We start from the raw sequence: 17,271 nt of genomic DNA on the forward strand, positions 1-17,271 counted from the left end.
TTCCATTCCCTTTGGAATAAAGTCCAACATTCCATTTGCCATGGTCACTACCAGCACAACTTTGTCGCTCGTCTTTTTGCGAGTCATGGATGAGGATTCCAAAATCCCACTGTATTGTTGCTTTCTGCTGTAATTCTCTATTTAGATTACCTTCTGTTCTTCTATTCTTCCTGCCAAAGTAAATAAACTCACACTTTCCCACATTATATTCCATCTACGAAGTATTTACCAACTTTCTTAACCTGTCTACATCTCACTGCAGACTGTGTGAACCTTACCATTTGCCTTCCCACCCACTTTCATCCCATCCAGAACACTTGGCAATAGTACACTTACTTTCCTCATTCAAGTCATGAATACATACATGTAAATAATTGTGGCCCCAGTACTGATCCTTGTGGCACACCAGTAGTCATAGAGATGTAAAACATGGAAACAGACCCTTCAGTCCAACACATCCATGCCGACCAGATATCCCAAAACAATCTAGTCCCACCTGCCAGCACCCGGCCCACATCCCTCCAAACCCTTCCTGTTCGTAAACCCATCCAAATGCCTCTTCAATGTTGCAATTGTACCAGCCTCCACCACTTCCTCTGGCAGCTCATTCCATACACGTACCACCCTCTGCGTGAAAAAGTTGTCCCTTAGATCTCTTTCATATCTTTCCCCTCTCACCCTAAGCCTATGCCCTCTAGTTCTGGACTCCCGGACCCCAGGGAAAAGACTTTGCCTATTTATCCTATCCATGCCCCTCATGATTTTACAAACCTCTATAAGGTTACCCCTCAGCCTCACACACACCAGGGAAAACAGCCCCAGCCTGTTCAGCCTCTCCCTATATCTCAAACCCTCCAATCCTGGCAACATCCTTGTAAATCTTTTCTGAACCCTTCCAAGTTTCACAACATCTTTCCGATAGGAAGGAGACCAGAATTTCACGCAATATTTCAACAGTGGCCTAACCAATGTCCTGTACAGCCGCAACATGACCTCCCAACTCCTGTACTCAATACTCTGACCAATAAAGGAAAGTATACCAAACGCCTTCTTCACTATCCTATACACCTGCAACTCCACTTTCAAAGAGCTATGAACCTGCACTCCAAGGTCTCTCTGTTCAGCAACACTCCCTAGGACCTTACCATTAAGTGTATAAGTCCTGCTAAGATTTGCTTTCCCAAAATGCAGCACCTCGCAATTATCTGAATTAAACTCCATCTGCCACTTCTTAGCCCATTGGCCCATCTGGTCCAGATCCTGTTGTAAACTGAGGTAACCCTCTTCGCTGTCCACTACACCTTCAATTTTGGCGTCATCTACAAACTTACTAACTGTACCTCTTATGCTTGCATCCAAATCATTTATGTAAATGACAAAAAGTAGACGACCCAGCACTTTGAGCCAGTTCTGTATCCAAATGGCTAGTTCTCTCTGTATTCCGTGAGATCTAACCTTACTAACCAGCCTCCCATGGGGAACCTTGTCGAACGCCTTACTGAAGTCCATATGGATCACATCTACTGCCCTGCCCTCATCAATCTACTTTGTAACTTCTTCAAAAACTCAATCACGTTTGTGAGACATGACTTCCCATGCATAAAGCCATGTTGACTATGCTGAATCAGTCCTTGCCTTTCCAAATACATGTATACCCTGTTCCTCAGAATTCCCTGCAACAACTTGCCCACCACCGAGGTCCGGCTCACTGGTCTATAGTTCCCTGGCTTGTCTTTACTGCCCTTCTTAAACAGTGACACCACATTTGCCAACCTCCAGTCTTCTGGCACCTCACCTGTGACTATCGATGATACAAATATCTCAGCAAGAGGCCCAGCAATCACTTCTCTAGCTTCCCACAGAGTTCTCGGGTACACCTGATCAGGTCCTGGGGATTTATCCACCTTTAACCGTTTCAAGACATCCAGCACTTCCTCCTCTGTAATCTGGATATTTTGCAAGATGTCACCATTTATTTCCCTACAAACTATATCTTCCATATCCTTTTTCACAGTAAATACTGATGCAAAATATTCATTCCCCATCTCCTGCGGCTCCACACAAAGGCCGTCTTGCTGATCTTTGAGGGGCCCTATTCTCTCCCTAGTTACCCTTTTGTCGTTAATGTATTTGTAAAAATCCTTTGGATTCTCCTTAATTCTATTTGCCAAAGCTATCTCATGTCCCTGTTTTGCCCTCCTGATTTCCCTCTTTAGTATACTCCTACTTCCTTTATACTCTTCTAAGGATTCACTTGATCTATCCTGTCTATACCTGACATACGCTTCCTTCTTTTTCTTAACCAAACCCTCAATTTCTTTAGTCATCCAGCATTCCCTATACCTACCAGCCTTTCCTTTCACCCTGACAGGAATATACTTTCTCTGGATTCTTGTTATCTCATTTCTGAAGGCTTCCCATTTTCCAGCCGTCCCTTTACCTGCGAACATTTATCTCTAATCAGCTTTCGAACTTCAACTTTTAGATCTGGTCTATCCTTTTCCATTACTTTTTTAAACCGAATTATGGTCGCTGGCCCCAAAGTGCTCCCCCACTGACACCTGCCTTGCCTTATTTCCTTAGATAACCTACACCATGCAAACAGGCCCTTTGGCCCAACAAGTCCATACCCTATATTTACCCCTGACTAATGCACCTAACATGATGGGCAATCTAGCGTGGCCGATTCACCTGACCTGGACATCTTTGGACTGTGGGAGGAAACCCACGCAGACACGGGGAGAATGTGCAACTCCACACAGTCAGTCACCCGAGGCTGGAATTGAACCCGGGTCTCTGGCGCTGTGAGGCAGCAGTGCTAACCACTGAGCCACCATGCCACTCTATAGGGTACAATCCTGAAAATGTTCGCCTTCTCCTAACTATCTTTTATTAGTTAGCCAATCCTCACTCCTTGCTAATATATTCCCCTCAACACCATGGGCTCTTATCCTAGTAAGGAGGCCATACAGTGGCTCAGTGGTTAGCACTGCTGCCTCACAGTGCCAAGGACCCGATCCCACCCTGTCTGTGTGGAGTTTGCACATTCTCCCTGTGTCTGCGTGGGTTTCCTCTAGGTGCTCCGGTTTCCTCCCACAGTATAAGGCCATGAGTCATGCAACCGAGCGTTATACTCCAACAGATTTTTTTTTTGAAATTGCAAGCTTTCGGAGCGCTGCTCCTTCATCAGTGAAGACTTCAGCTGACAAAGGAGCAACACTCCGAAAGCCTGTGATTTCAAATAAACCTGTTGGGACTATAACCTGGTGCTGTGTGACTTCTGACTACATCTTGGGATGTAGTGGCGAGGTGGATCAGCCACGGTTTCAGGGATGAGGTTGGGGGGGCGGTGGGCAGGGGTGTGTGTGTGGAATACTCTTCGGACGGTCAGTGTGGACTGGTCTGCTTCCACACTGTAGGGATTCTCTGATTTTAAGTACTCTAATTAGTGGTACCTTAACAAATGTCTTCTGAAAATCTAAACATATGTTCCCCATTATCTATCCTGCTAATTACCAACTCAAAGGATTCTAGTAAATTTGTCAGACATATTTTCCCCTTTATGAAGCCGTGCTGACTTGATTTGATCAGATCATGCATTTCTAAACACTCTGTTAGTGCAATCTTTATAACAGACTCGAACATTTTCCTCATAACACACGCTAAGCTAATTGGCCTGCAGTTTCTGTCTCCTTCATTTTTAAATAAAGTGGCTACATTGATAGTTTTACAATCCTCTGAGATTTTCACAGAATGTAAGGATTCTTGGAAAATTGCCCCCAGCTCCATCCTTTGATATCCGAAAGTGCATCCTTTCCTAGTTCAATGGAACTCATTTGTTTTGCTAACACTTTTTCTCGAGTGATACATATTGTATTTATTTCCTCTCTTCCTTTTGGTCCTTGACTATTTAATAATTTCGGGATGTTATTAGTATCATCTACTGTTTTACAAATTAGTCCTTCACCACGGTGGCACAGTGGTTAGCACTACTGCCTCACAGTGCCAGGGTTCCGGGTTCAATTCCTGCCTCAAGCAACTGTCTGTGTGGAGTTTGTACATTCTCCCCGTGTCTGCGTGAGCTTGCAAATTGTGGGCTAGGCAAATTGGCCATGTTAAATTGCCCATAGTGTTAGGTGAAGGGGCGGAATGGGTCTGGGTGGGTTGCTCTTCGGAGGGTCGGTGTGGACTTGTTGGGCTGAAGGGCCTGTTTCCACACTAAGTAAGTAATCTAATCATTTTCTGGCTCCCCATTATTATTTACCACCGTCTGTACAATAGCCATGTCCAATAAAGCAACTGCAGATCAGTCACAAGAACATGGATCTTGTCTTTCTATGGGATGTAATTACATTTAATAAAGTTTGTTAATGCTCAAATACAAGAGCGTAGAGCTCAGCTTACTAAATATATGTCTCCTACTGGTTGCTTCTGATATGCCATGTGAGAAAGATTACGCACCAAAAACTATGGGCAATTTAGTATGGCCAATCCACCTAACCTGCACATCTTTGGACTGTGGGAGGAAACCCATGTAGACACAGGGAGAATGTGCAAACTCCACACAGACAGTCATCCGAGGTGACTCTTAAGAAATTCACTTATAGTTGTCAAACAAGATTTAAACCGTTGATTCTGCCGAAACATATTAAAGTGCTCTGTGCCACAAACTCTGTTGATGGATTCTAGCATTCTTCAGACTGTTAATGTCAGACTGATTAGTTTAATTCCTTACTTTCTTTCTCCCTCCTTTCTTGAGAGGAGGGTTATATTTGGTACCTTCCAACATGCAAGGACCACGTGAGAGCCGAAGGAATTCTAGACCATTGGGTCTGTGCTGGTCAAAACGAAGTGCTTAACTATCTTCATACTCTTTCTCAAATTCTAGCCATTGTTAACGGCCTAATAACTACTCTCACCAATATTTTCCATCATTTCCTATTTTATAGCTGTATCAATTTTGATCCCACACCTCCACATTCTGTTCAAAGGTTATTTACCTCTTCTGCCTCTATCTCATCTTTCATTTTACATACATTCCATTCTCTATTTTGTATGTTTTCTCTAAAAATTGATTAAACTGGATTTTTAGAAAAATCGCACGTTTGGTGATTTTGTAACGTGTCTCTGCACTGGTCACTGGGTCAAATTATTTTTGGGCTGGTAAAATATTGATCTTGTTCACAAACGTTTCAAGCTTTCAGATAAAGTATGGTTAAATTTAACCTTATTTACTTTCCTTAAAGTGATCTTAATCACCATAGGTACCTTGTTATTGTTGTTAAAATTTCTGCCTGCTCCTCATAAATGCTGTATGATTTCACCTGAATCCCCACTCTGCTCTACCATGTTGACTTATATATTTACTTGTGAGAGAACACACCCTCTCCCTAGAACCGACAAAAACGATACAAGAGGCAGAGAGAGGGAGATGATATTCTCTCTCTCTCATCACATAAGCTGAACGAGTTGTGTATAATGGAGCATTGAAGCAATAGCGATCACAACATTGAAAGGTTTACAGTAAAGATCTTCAAGTAAGAAAAAAGCCAAAATAGTGAATGACTGTTGAGAATAAAAAGGCAACTGGGAAGAATTAATGTGCACAATTTACAGAAAAACAAAGCAATTGAAGAGGAATGGAAAACATTTAAAATGGCTTTCAGTAAAAAAGACAAATTCCATGAATAACATGCCATGGATGAATAAAGGTTAAAACTGAAACAAAAGTAAATGTTCAAACCATGTTGTCTTTAGGTTGGTGAGTTGTAACTAGAGCAGGGCTGCAATGTTCTGGGCTGTGGACTCAGTTAGTTACAATCAGTTGTGATGACGTTGCGAGGGGACCAATTGTCACATATCAAAACAATGCGGTCAACAGAAAGGCAGACAGGAAGTAAGCTGCATGTAGGAGACAGAGAGGCTGCAGAGGGATGTCGGCAGATTAGCAGAGGAGACTAGAAGTTTGCAGGTGATGGAGGCAAAGTGTCAAATTATCTACTTTGACAGGAGAAACTGAAAACCTGATTTGTTTTAAATTACTGTGCAAAAGGAGTAAGGGTGATGTAAGAAAGAAACTTTACCACACAGTGAGTGATAGGGGAGAGAATACATTGCCTGTGGAAACGAGGTGGAGGAAGGCTGACAGCTTTCGTTCGAGATATTCAAGAGGGAGCTGGACATGACCCTTGGGGCTGAAGGGTTCAAGGAGTGTGGGGAGAAAGCAGGAGTGGGGTTTTGAAACTGTATGATCAGCCATTATCATATTTAATGGTGGTGCAGGCTTGAAAGACCAAATGGCCTACTCTTCCACCTGTTTTCTGTGTTTCTATGTTCAACTGAGGCATTCAAGAGGGATACTGCTTGGTTATATGGATGGAAATGGATACGGTGAATGGTGGGAGATTGGTATGCGGCCATAGAATTGTTGTGGCATGATGGCTCATTGGTTAGCACTGCTGCCTCACAGCGTCAGGGACCTGGGTTTGATTCCCACCTCCAACAACTGTCTGTGTAGAGTTTGCACATTCTCCCCGTGTCTGCGTGGGCTTTCTCCGAGTTTTCCAGTTTCTTCCCACAATCCAAAGATGTGCAGGCCAGGTGAATTGGCCTGGTTAAATTGCCCATAGTGATAGGTGCATTTGTAGGGGAAATGGGTCTGGGTGGGCTACTCTTCAGAGGGTTGGTGTGTACTTGTTGGGCCGAAAGGCCTGTCTCCCTACTGAAGGCAATCTAATCTAATCATAATCATGGTGCAGGCACAATGGGCTGAGTGGCCTCCTTCTGTGCTGTAACAATCTGAGAGGCTATCAGATATTGATGTACAAAAGGATTTGGGTGCGCTGTACATGACTTATGGAAAATTAACATGAAACAATTGGATTTTGAATATCCTTTCATGGGATGTAGGTGTCACTGGCACGGTCTGTAAATTGCTCAGGTGTCCAGAGGGAAATTGTTGGTGTAGTGGACAGTGAAGAAGGTTATTTAAAGGTGCAAAGGGATCTTGATTAACTGGGCCAACGGGCCAAGGAAAGGCAAGTGAGTTTAATTTAGAGGTATTGCAGTTTGGTAAGACAAACCAGAGCAGGTAGGCCCCTGGCGAATGTTATCGAACAGAGAGACCTAAGGGTGCAGGTACATAGTTCCTTGAAAGTGGCATCACAGATTGACAGGGCAGTGAAGAAGGCATTTGGCGTGTTTGGCTTTGTCGGTCAGAGTGTTGAGTACACTAGTTGGGATGTCATATCACAGCTGTACCAAACATCGGTAAGGCCACATTTGGAGTGCTGTGAACAATTCTGGCTGGGTGTAAAAAGATTTACAAGCATGTTACTGAGACTGGAGGGTTGGATTATAAGGAGAGTCAAATAATGTGCTGCTGGAAAACCCAGTCGGTCAGGCAGCATCCAAGGAACAGGAGAGTCGACGTTTTGAGTATAAGCTGGGCAGGCTGGGGCTTTTTTCCCTCGAGCTTAGGAGGCTAAGGGGTGACCTTATAGAGGTCTATAAATTCATGAGGGGCATGGATACGATAAATAGCCAAGGTCATTTCGCTGAATGACTGAACAGGCTTGAGGAGTTCACACAAATTAAAGTCTTCTACAGGAAGTTGTTAAACTTGAGAGGGCACAGAAAAGATTTGCAGCCATTGGCATCGAAGGATTGAAGGGCTTGAGCTATAGGGAGAGGCTGAATAGGCTGGGGCTGTTTTTTCCCCTGGAGGGTCAGAGACTGTGGGGTGACCTTATGGAGGTTTATAAAATCATAAGGGGCACGGATAGGGTGAATAGTCAACGTGTTTTTCCTTGGGTAGGGGAGACCAAAAACACAGGGCATGGGTTTAAGGTGAGAGGGGAAAGATTTATAAAGAACCTGAAGGGCAAGTTTTTCACACAGAGGGTGGTGCGTGTATGGAAAACACTGCCAGAGGAAGTGGGGGAGGTTGGTACAATTACAGCATTTAAAAGGCATCTGGATGGGTACATAAATAGGAAGAGCTTTGAGGGATATAGGCCAAATGCTTGCAAATGGGACTAGGTCAGATTGTGATGTCAGGTCAGCATGGATGAGTTGGACCAAATGGTCTTTTTCCCTACTGTATGGCTGTATCTGCACTGGAACTGGAATTGTGTAGCAAATCCCTCTCCTTCCCTCTTTGTTAGAGCTGGCGTTAAATGTTGATGTTGGGATCTTAAAAAAAATTCTTGCTTGGATGTCAACATCATTGGGTATTGGCCAGCATTTGCTTCCCATCCATAATCGCCCTTGGAACTGCGTTTTATGTTGAGCCTTTTCAGAGGGCACTTAAGTGTTAACTATGGGTCTGGAGACACATGCTGACTTGCAGAAATCCTTCCTTAAAGGGCATGAGTAAATGAAATGGGTTTTTACAACAATTGATAGTGGTAGATCATTAGGCCAGATTTCAACTCTTAAGTTTTATTGTCTTCAATTTTCACTATCTGTCACCATGGGATTTGAACCTATGTCCTCAGAACATTAATCCAGGACCTTGGATTACCAAACCAGTGACCTAACAACTACACCACCATGCCTCCAACTGAAGGATTTTACAGTATCTTTAGCAATGATTGAACAGTATTCTTAGTTTATTGTCTACATTCCTTGATGGAGTGGTATAAATATCGTGGAAGTGTGATTGTGAGTTTCCTGTGTGGGCTACTGTGGCTAGACCTCAAAGGATAAGAGTTCCTTGTTTAGATCTGCTAATCTGATCCAATCAAAGAGCCCTGGCTGACACATAATAGAGGTGAGTGTTAGAGATACTGCCACTTTGGTATCTGACTCTGAATGAGACAGGGCAAAATTCAAGGACTGTTCATGCGCAAATAAAAGGTGACTTGGTGATGGGATACAGCACGGGTTGGAGTTATTTCACCTCCTTTCTGGTGCTGTGGTACAGAGAACACAAGAAGAATCAGAGCAGTAACTCGGACAGCTTGAAACTACTGGACAAGCAGCAGCTGTGGGAGCGGCAAGTGCGAAGGTTTTGAGATCAGCTCAAAGAAGCGAGAACGAGGTGCGTGCATGGATCGCTGATCTGGAAACGAGGAGCCAGCGCCAGATGTTAGAGAAAGCTCTATGGTAAAAGTCCATACCTTCAATTTGGGAAGCCGCTTGATAGTCTTCAGTGGCCTGAGAACTCGCAGAACACGGAGGGACTTGATCGTGTTTATGTCTTTTCCACTGGAACCCCTACAGGTGAACATACCATACAGACATTTAATGCTTGACACACAGAACACACAGACGTTAAAAAGAGACACGACAGGCATTAGACACAAATGCACAGCACACAGGCATCAAGCACAGGGCATTATGGAGAGACAAGACAGGCATTAAACAGGCATTTGGCTCCCAGGCATAAAGCACAAATGGAAAACACAGACATTAAAAACAGGCCTAAAAGCACAGACATTAAACAACTGTAAAATACACAGGCATGAAACACTGAAGAATGATACTTAGGCATAAGAGATGATCATAAATTGCACAGCCAAGTATGAGGTCTGTTACTTACACGTACATAATATATCAAATACAAGTGTACGAGATACAGGCAGTAAAACTTAAATGTAGAACTCACAGAGATCAGACAGAGAAATATGTGACACTGGGGTGTTAGCTTCAGGATGTATAAGACATGAGTGTTAAACACAGATGTATATTACAGACACATATTAAATATCAAGTGACATAACAAACGAGCATCAAACACAGACTTGGAACACACAGACATGAAACATACAGAGACTTATACCCACCACACTGGTATTAAACACTTCAGAGATGGACAACACACAATTATTGTTAATTTCCCCGTAGCCTGGTTAGTGTGAAGGTATCTGACCATTTTTCTTCTGATCATGTTAGCTATAAAGAACATTTAAGAAGAGAAGGGCAGATCAGCCCAACGAGGCCTAACCCTTTTCCAGAGATGTTCTAGATGAATTCTATGGAGCTTCCTTCCCCTATGACCCCAACAATTGTCCCCAAATGACAATGAGATCTCCCCCTGCCCTACAACAATATTCAACCCCCACATCATGGGATCCCAATCCAGCAGTACACACGTCAGGCTGAGACACAGACAGATCTGGATTATAATTACCCGATAAGATTCCTGTCCAGGGTGAAGCAGGAGCCATTGAAGAAAGGAGAGAAGAGCACAGAATTAGTCAGGCATTTTGGAATCCTGAGCCAAAGTAAGCAGGAACAGAGAGACACTATCACATGGACAGAGACAAAGAGCAGGCAGGCAGTGGCCTTGCTGAGGTCTCCCGACAGTTAGTGACGCTGACCGGATTTTGCCTGGGCAGAGCACCACACGGTCTGCAAACTCAAGCTGCCCCACTGCCACACTCTGTCAAGTGAATGGGCAACACATTGACTCACTGTGTGCATAGACTTCCTACAAGCAAACAAACTCACCACAACCCGATTCTCCACCATCACAGAGTCTATATTCACACCCTCAACATTTCTACATCTCATAGCTAAAAGCATTAAAAAAAATAAAGTATTTCAATATACCTGTCCTGGGAGTGCTTGATGGGGACAGTGTAGAGGAAGCTTTACTCTTTATCTAACCCCAATGCTGTTCCTGTTCTGGCAGTGTTTGATGGGGTCAGTGTAGAGGGAGTTTGACTCACTCTCAAACCACATCCTGTCGTCACTCTGGGAGTGTTTCCGAGGTGGGGAGAGTGCAGGTGTTTTACTCTGGATCTGATCACACTCTCATTTTAACACCATCCCCTGATCCGTGCTCCGATATCAAACCAACCCCCCCTCCCCCCCCCCCATCACACTGAAGCTTCCCCACACCCCCTACCCCTGATCACACTGATACCCCCCCCTCCTACCCCCCCCCCCAACAAAGCCATTGAGCTGACGGTCATCTGAGAGCTGTCAATCACTTACGTGAACGCAAACGCAACCAGGGCCCCACTGACCACAATAAAATCCAAAATGTTCCAAACGTCGCGAAAATATGAGCCTTCGTGGAATATCAAACCAATATCGATCATCTGGAGGAAGGTCAGACCAAAATGAGCAGCTTATCTCTTTCTGCATTGTATCCTTTCAGAAAAGCAGCAATCTGCATTTTTATAGCCACTGTCATGTGGTCAAACATGCTTGGGTCTTTGCAGAAGAGGTCAGTATGTAACACTAAGGGACTGGATATGGAGGTGAGGGAGTGAGGGACTGGATGTTGAGGTGAGGGAATAGGGGACTGGATATGGAGGTGAGGGGACGGGAGCATGGACATTGAGGTGAGGGACTGAAATCAGACATTATGGTGGGGAGCACCCAGTTAACAGCAGCATTGTGCAGCGTGTTAGTAAAATATCGATGGTGTGGGGAAGATAGCAGACAAATAGGAGCTGAGGTCAGAGCTTGGGCATGAAGTGTTTTACCTTTATCACCATTTCGAATGTGAAGACTCCGGTGAACACGTAGTCAAAGTACCTGAGCACCTGACACAATGAGAGAGAGAGAGAGAGAGAAAAGCTCAGTGAAGATGTTACAGAACAATCAAACATTCCCTTTCCAATCTGAGGCTAGTTCACTGTTTGTAGTCTCCCTTTCCCATCTCTCTGTACACTCAACCATGAGGACTTATAGCCACTAGGGCCTCGAGCTGGACTCTGCTGTTACTGAGCTGTTCCCCAGAGAGGCCAGAAGTGTGACTTGGTCAGTCCCTTGCCTGCCTATCAGTGGTGTCTGTCTGACACCACTCCAACAGTCAGATGGAAACAGGCCTCTCAACATGGGGGACTGTAGGCAGAGAATAATTTATGATGAGGAAAAACATACACACACACCTATCCTCCACTAACTGCATTCTGCTGTACAGATAGACCCTGCTCGCTGCCGTAATGCCCGCCTGTTTGCATCTGGTATTCCTCCAATGCTCCAAGATCCAAAACCTGTTCGGACATTCTACCAAAGCATTGATTTCTACGGGTGAAAACAAGGAACATAACCATTTCATAAAATGTGCTGTTTGATGGTGGATAAGAATGCTTCATTAGGCAGCTCGCAAAATGGGCATTTAAGAAAACCAATCATAGAAGCTTTCTCTCTCATACCACATTGTTCCATTTCAATTAAAAAAATGCCTCGGTTTAATATTATATGTTGCTTTAGAGTCTATATTTTGTAATTTGATAGAGACGATGGTGCAAAGTGATTAGGAAGATTAAATGTATCACAATATAATTTCACCATTCTTTTCACAGAGCTACAATGCAGCGTGAATGAGGCTTAAGGTTGTTGAAAAGTTGCTTATTTTTTGAGCTGTTGTACTCATCAAAAAGATTAATTTTTTAAAAATCTTTTTCCTGCAAGTCATTTTTCTGCGATATCAGAATTTCTTTATTTCCAAACGTTCAATCCTTGATCTCTCTCATTCTCTCCTGGTACAGGCATTGCTGGTGAAGTTACAAAACGTGCCAAACAGTATGAGCGGCTAGGGAAAAGGAGAGCTAAGTGATGCCACAACCAACAGTTTAGATCTAAGCTCTGTAGTCCTATGACGTCCAGTCATGAATGGTGATGGGCAATTAAACAACTCACTGGAGGACGCTCCGTAAGTAACCTTATCTTCAATGATGAAAGATCCCGATACATTGTTTTTTTAAGACGCATAACACAAAATAGAGCACAGATTGTGTATTTCAGCTCTTCAATGACCCTGGCTGGGGAAAATCTTCATCATCTCTTTTCTCAAATGTTGGCTGGGGAGAATTCACTCCAGCAACTTGGTTGCCAAGTCTGTTTTTGAACTTGCCCCAAGTGCCCCGCTCTGACAGCTAGTCTCCCTCTATCCTTAAATGTGCCATCAGAAATCCCACCCCAAAATAAGCTGGAGAAACAAGTGAATGAGACAAAAACACAGAGAATGTTGGATAAACTCAGCAGGTCTGGCAGCATCTGTGGAGAGAGAGAAACAGAGTGAACCTTTTGAGTGTGGTGTTAAAAGGTGTTGGAAAATACTTTTTTTTAAGTTTTGATAGAGACAGAGGAGGAGGAAGGGGAACAGACGGGGCTGTGCTTTTCCCACCACACCCTCAACTCGGATCTCTAGCATCTGCAGTCCTCACTTTCTCCAGAGTATTTTTGAGCCAAGGAATACCTTTTAGAAAAAAATAGCTTTATGACAAGAGTCATTCCTGGAAAATCCTGGAATTCCCTTCCTAAGTGCATTGTGGACTGCAGCACTTCAAGAAGACAGCTCACCTCAAGGGGCAACTAGGGACAGGCAATAAATGCTGGCCCAGCCAGCATTACCCTCAAAGAAACAAACAAAATCATCAAGCAATGTGCATAACACAGTGCAAGAGCTAACACTACAAGGAACAAGTGGTCTCTCTCTCTCAACACCTGGAGTCTCTCCTTAAAGGATGTCTCCACCTGCAATGGCAATTATTGCAACGTGGGAGGTTCTTTGAGGACATATAGCCAGAGAGATTCCGCAGCTCACCCAGGGGCATTCAGCCCCTTCTCTCAGGAATTAATGCATGAGTGTGAAACTCTTTAAACTATTAGAGTCATAGAGATGTACAGCATGGAAACAGACCCTTCGGTCCAACCCATCCATGCCGACCAGATATCCCAACCCAATCTAGTCCCATCTGCCAGCACCCGGCCCATATCCCTCCAAACCCTTCCCGTCCAGATGCCTTTTAAATGTTGCAATTGTACCAGCCTCCACCACTTCCTCTGGCAGCTCATTCCATACACGTACCACCCTCTGTGTGAAAAAGTTGCCCTTTTTCCTTCCCCTCTCACCCTAAACCTATGCCCTCTAGTACTGGACTCCCTGACCACAGGGAAAAGACTTTGCCCACTTACCCTATCCATGCCCCTCATTATTTTATAAACCTCTATAAGGTAACCCCTCAGCTTCCGATACTCCAGGGAAAACAGCCCCAGCCTGTTCAACTTCACCCTATAGCTCAAATCCTCCAACCCTGGCAACATCCTTGTAAATCTTTTCTGAACCCTTTCAAGTTTCACAACATCTTTCCGATAGGAAGGAGACCAGAATTGCAAGCAATATTCCAACAGTGGCCTAACCAATGTCCTGTACATGACCTCCCAACTCCTGTACTCAGTACTCTGACCAATAAAGGAAAGCATACCAAACGCCTTCTTCACTATCCTATCTACCTGCGACTCCACTTTCAAGGAGCTTTGAACCTACACTCCAAGGTCTCTTTGTTCAGCAACACTCCCTAGGACCTTACCATTAAGTGTATAAGTCCTGCTAAGATTTGCTTTCCCAAAATGTAGCACCTCGCATTTATCTGAATTAAACTCCATCTGCCACCTCTCAGCCCATTGGCCCATATTCTCGCTGTGTTTGCACAATCCAGCGAGGTTTGTTGCAGTATGAGATTCTGTAGAAGTGACCTGCAGTGCTCTGGAGATTTGTTTTCAATACCTGGAAGAATTCCAGGATAATTCCAGAGGTGGTGGTCAGTGCCCCTGTATAGGCAGTACCCATTGCCTTGCAGCCCTTGCCTCCCTCCCCCAGCTGTGGCAGATGCACCACCCTTACCTGATTCCTCTCAGATTCTTTGTGAATGGGGTCCTCTGCAGCCAGAGCTACACTGCTGGCTGCGATCACCAGCAGGATGCACATCTCAAAGTACCGCAGGTTGACAATGAAGTGACACACCTTGCGCAGCCTGCCGGGTCAGAGAGAGAGAGAGAAGAAGGAAGAGTTACCACAGAGGAAGAAACTCCCTGCAGGTCGGCACAGTCACCCTCACCTTGGATCCTGTTACAATACCGCGCCAGGGTGGCATTTGGGAACACATTGAGCTCGGCCTGACTGCCAACCTCACCTCACCTATCCCTTGTTGGGCCAAGTGGCCTGTTTCCACACTGTAGGGAAAGATGTTGTGAAACGTGAAAGGGTTCAGAAAAGATTTACAAGGATGTTGCCAGGGTTGGAGGATTTGAGTTCGAGGGAGAGGCTGGGCCTGTTTTCCCTGGAGCATCGGAGGCTGAGGGGTGACCATAAAGAGGTTTACAAAATCATGAGGGGCATGGATTGGATAAATAGACAAAGTTTTTTCCCTGGGGCGGTGGAGTCCACAACTAGACAGCATAGGTTTAGGGTGGGAGGGGAAAGATATAAAAGAGATCTAAGGGACAAATTTTTTACACAGAGGGTGGTACGTGTATGGGAGGAGTTGTTGAAAGGTTTGGGAAGGTATACATTCTCCTTCTCAGTGTCGGTGTTGGAAGGAGTGGATGCTTGTGGATGTGGTGTTAACCAAGCGGGTTGCTTTGTGCCGGATAGTGTCTAGCTTCTTCAGTGTTGTGGGATCTGCACTCTTCCAGGAAAGTGGGGAATATTTCATCACATTCCTGACTTGTGGCATTAGGGTCAGTCTCTGATTACCTCTTATGGCCAGAGTATTTTCAGTTGAGCTTCTGGATAGGATATTGATAGCGAGGAGATTCAGTGATGATGACGCCATTGAGTGTCAAGGGACAACAGTTACACGCTCTCTTGTAGGAGGTGTTTATTGACTGACACGAATATTATCAGCCATTTAACATGCGCAAATCTTAAAATCTTCCAGACCTTGTTGCATTGTGGAAACTATGATGTGCAAATGGTACTGAATATCGTGCACTCATCATACCTGACCTTACAGTGAAGGGGAAGCCAAGGCTGAAAAGTTGGGAGATGTGTCTGAGATGAGAAGCTGTACTGGTGAATCGTGTTTAATGCAATGCAGTGTTTTGAGGTTGCAGTGCAACTATTCCACATTATGTTCAGGTGATCTTACCTTGATCACTACAGTCATAGAATCAGAAAGTCGTATAGCACAGAGCCTTCTGGTCTGTGCTGAACAAAATGTCCCTCCACGCTAACCCCATTTCCCTGCACTTGGCCCATATCTTCCGAAACCTTTCCTATCCTTGTATTTGTCCAAATACCTTTTAAATGTCGTTAATGTACCCGCCTCAACCAATTCTGCTGGCAGCTCATTGTGCAAAAAATATTGCCCCTCAGCTTCCCCTTTAGTTCTTTCCCCTCTAACCTCGAACTGGTGCCTTTGAAGTTTTCATGAAGACCTGTAGCTCAGGTTGTGGGTGGGATAGTTGCTGAGCTTGTCGAGCTGCTGGGTTACCGTGCAGACGTTTTGTTGCCACGCTGGGTGACATCATCAGTGTGATGCCCATGAAGTACTGCTGCTCTGTCCCGCTCGGTTTTTATGTGGCTGAGTGAGGACTGCAGGACGGTGGAGATTAGACTCAAGGTTAGAGTGGTGCTGGAAATGGACAGCAGGTCAGGCAGCATCCGAGGAGCAGGAGAATCGACGTTTCGGGTGGGAGCCCTTCATCAGGAATGAGGCTGGAAGCCTCAGAGGTGGAGAGATAAAACGTGGGTCCGGTCTGTTGGGGTAAATCTCACTTCTGAGCCTTCTCTGCAGCTGTTTGTGAACTGGGTCTGTCTTCATGTGTTTGTTGATGGCCTTTTGGTTGAAAACCAGGCTTCCAAAACGTGTCTCTGGTCGGCCTCTCCTAAAGTGGTAACTTTGTCATAGTCGAATTGATGGCCCTATTGGTCTGAGTGTATGGGGATGAGGGAGACGGGATCAGCTAGGTGGTGTTTGTGACGTTGGATGGCTGGTTTTCTCCCTGTCTTCTAGCCCTCAAAACCTGGGAAAAAGGCTGAGTGAATTCACCCTATTCTCTCATTATCTTATACACTTTGATAAGATCCCCCCTCAGTCTCCTGTGCTCAAGAAATAAGTCCTAGCTTGTCCAACCTCTCCCGATAACTCAGACTGTTGATCAAAGTTTGTGCGAAGATTTGTAGCTCGGGTGCTTGTTGTAGTGGTTCTGTTCGCCGAGCTGGAAGTTTTTGTTGCAAACGTTTCGTCCCTTGGCTAGGAGACATCATCAGTGCTGTGGAGCCTCCTGCGAAGCGCTTCTTTGATGTTTCTTCCGGCATTTATAGTGGTCTGTCCTTGCCGCTTCCGGGTGTCAGTTTCAGCTGTCCGCTGTAGTGATTGGTATATTGGGTCCAGGTCGATGTGTCTGTTGATGGAATTTGTGGATGAATGCCATGCCTCTAGGAATTCCCTGGCTGTTCTCTGTCTGGCTTGCCCTATGATAGTAGTGTTTTCCCAGTCGAATTCATGTTGCTTGTTGTCTGAGTGTGTGGCTACTAGGGATAGCTGGTCGTGTCATTTCGTGGCTAGTTGGTGTTCATGT

The 17,271-nt window shown here is 44.8% G+C and overlaps 1 protein-coding gene across 1 annotated transcript in view; it reads right to left on the minus strand.

Annotated features, from left to right (window-relative positions):
• The window catches only part of LOC132818913 (probable voltage-dependent R-type calcium channel subunit alpha-1E), a 127,783-nt gene extending 113,070 nt beyond the window's left edge, over positions 1-14,713 (minus strand). Inside the window, exons 1-5 of the mRNA XM_060830045.1 lie at positions 14,591-14,713; positions 11,442-11,501; positions 10,945-11,051; positions 10,136-10,147; positions 9,123-9,219 (exon numbers count right to left, since the gene is read on the minus strand). Of these exons, the coding sequence (XP_060686028.1) occupies positions 9,123-9,219; positions 10,136-10,147; positions 10,945-11,051; positions 11,442-11,501; positions 14,591-14,674 (360 nt within the window). The 5' untranslated portion in view covers positions 14,675-14,713. The remainder of the gene's footprint in view (positions 1-9,122; positions 9,220-10,135; positions 10,148-10,944; positions 11,052-11,441; positions 11,502-14,590) is intronic.
• Positions 14,714-17,271: the final 2,558 nt, after the last annotated feature.

Source organism: Hemiscyllium ocellatum, chromosome 9, assembly GCF_020745735.1.
Source record: "Hemiscyllium ocellatum isolate sHemOce1 chromosome 9, sHemOce1.pat.X.cur, whole genome shotgun sequence".
Lineage (NCBI taxonomy): Eukaryota > Metazoa > Chordata > Chondrichthyes > Orectolobiformes > Hemiscylliidae > Hemiscyllium > Hemiscyllium ocellatum.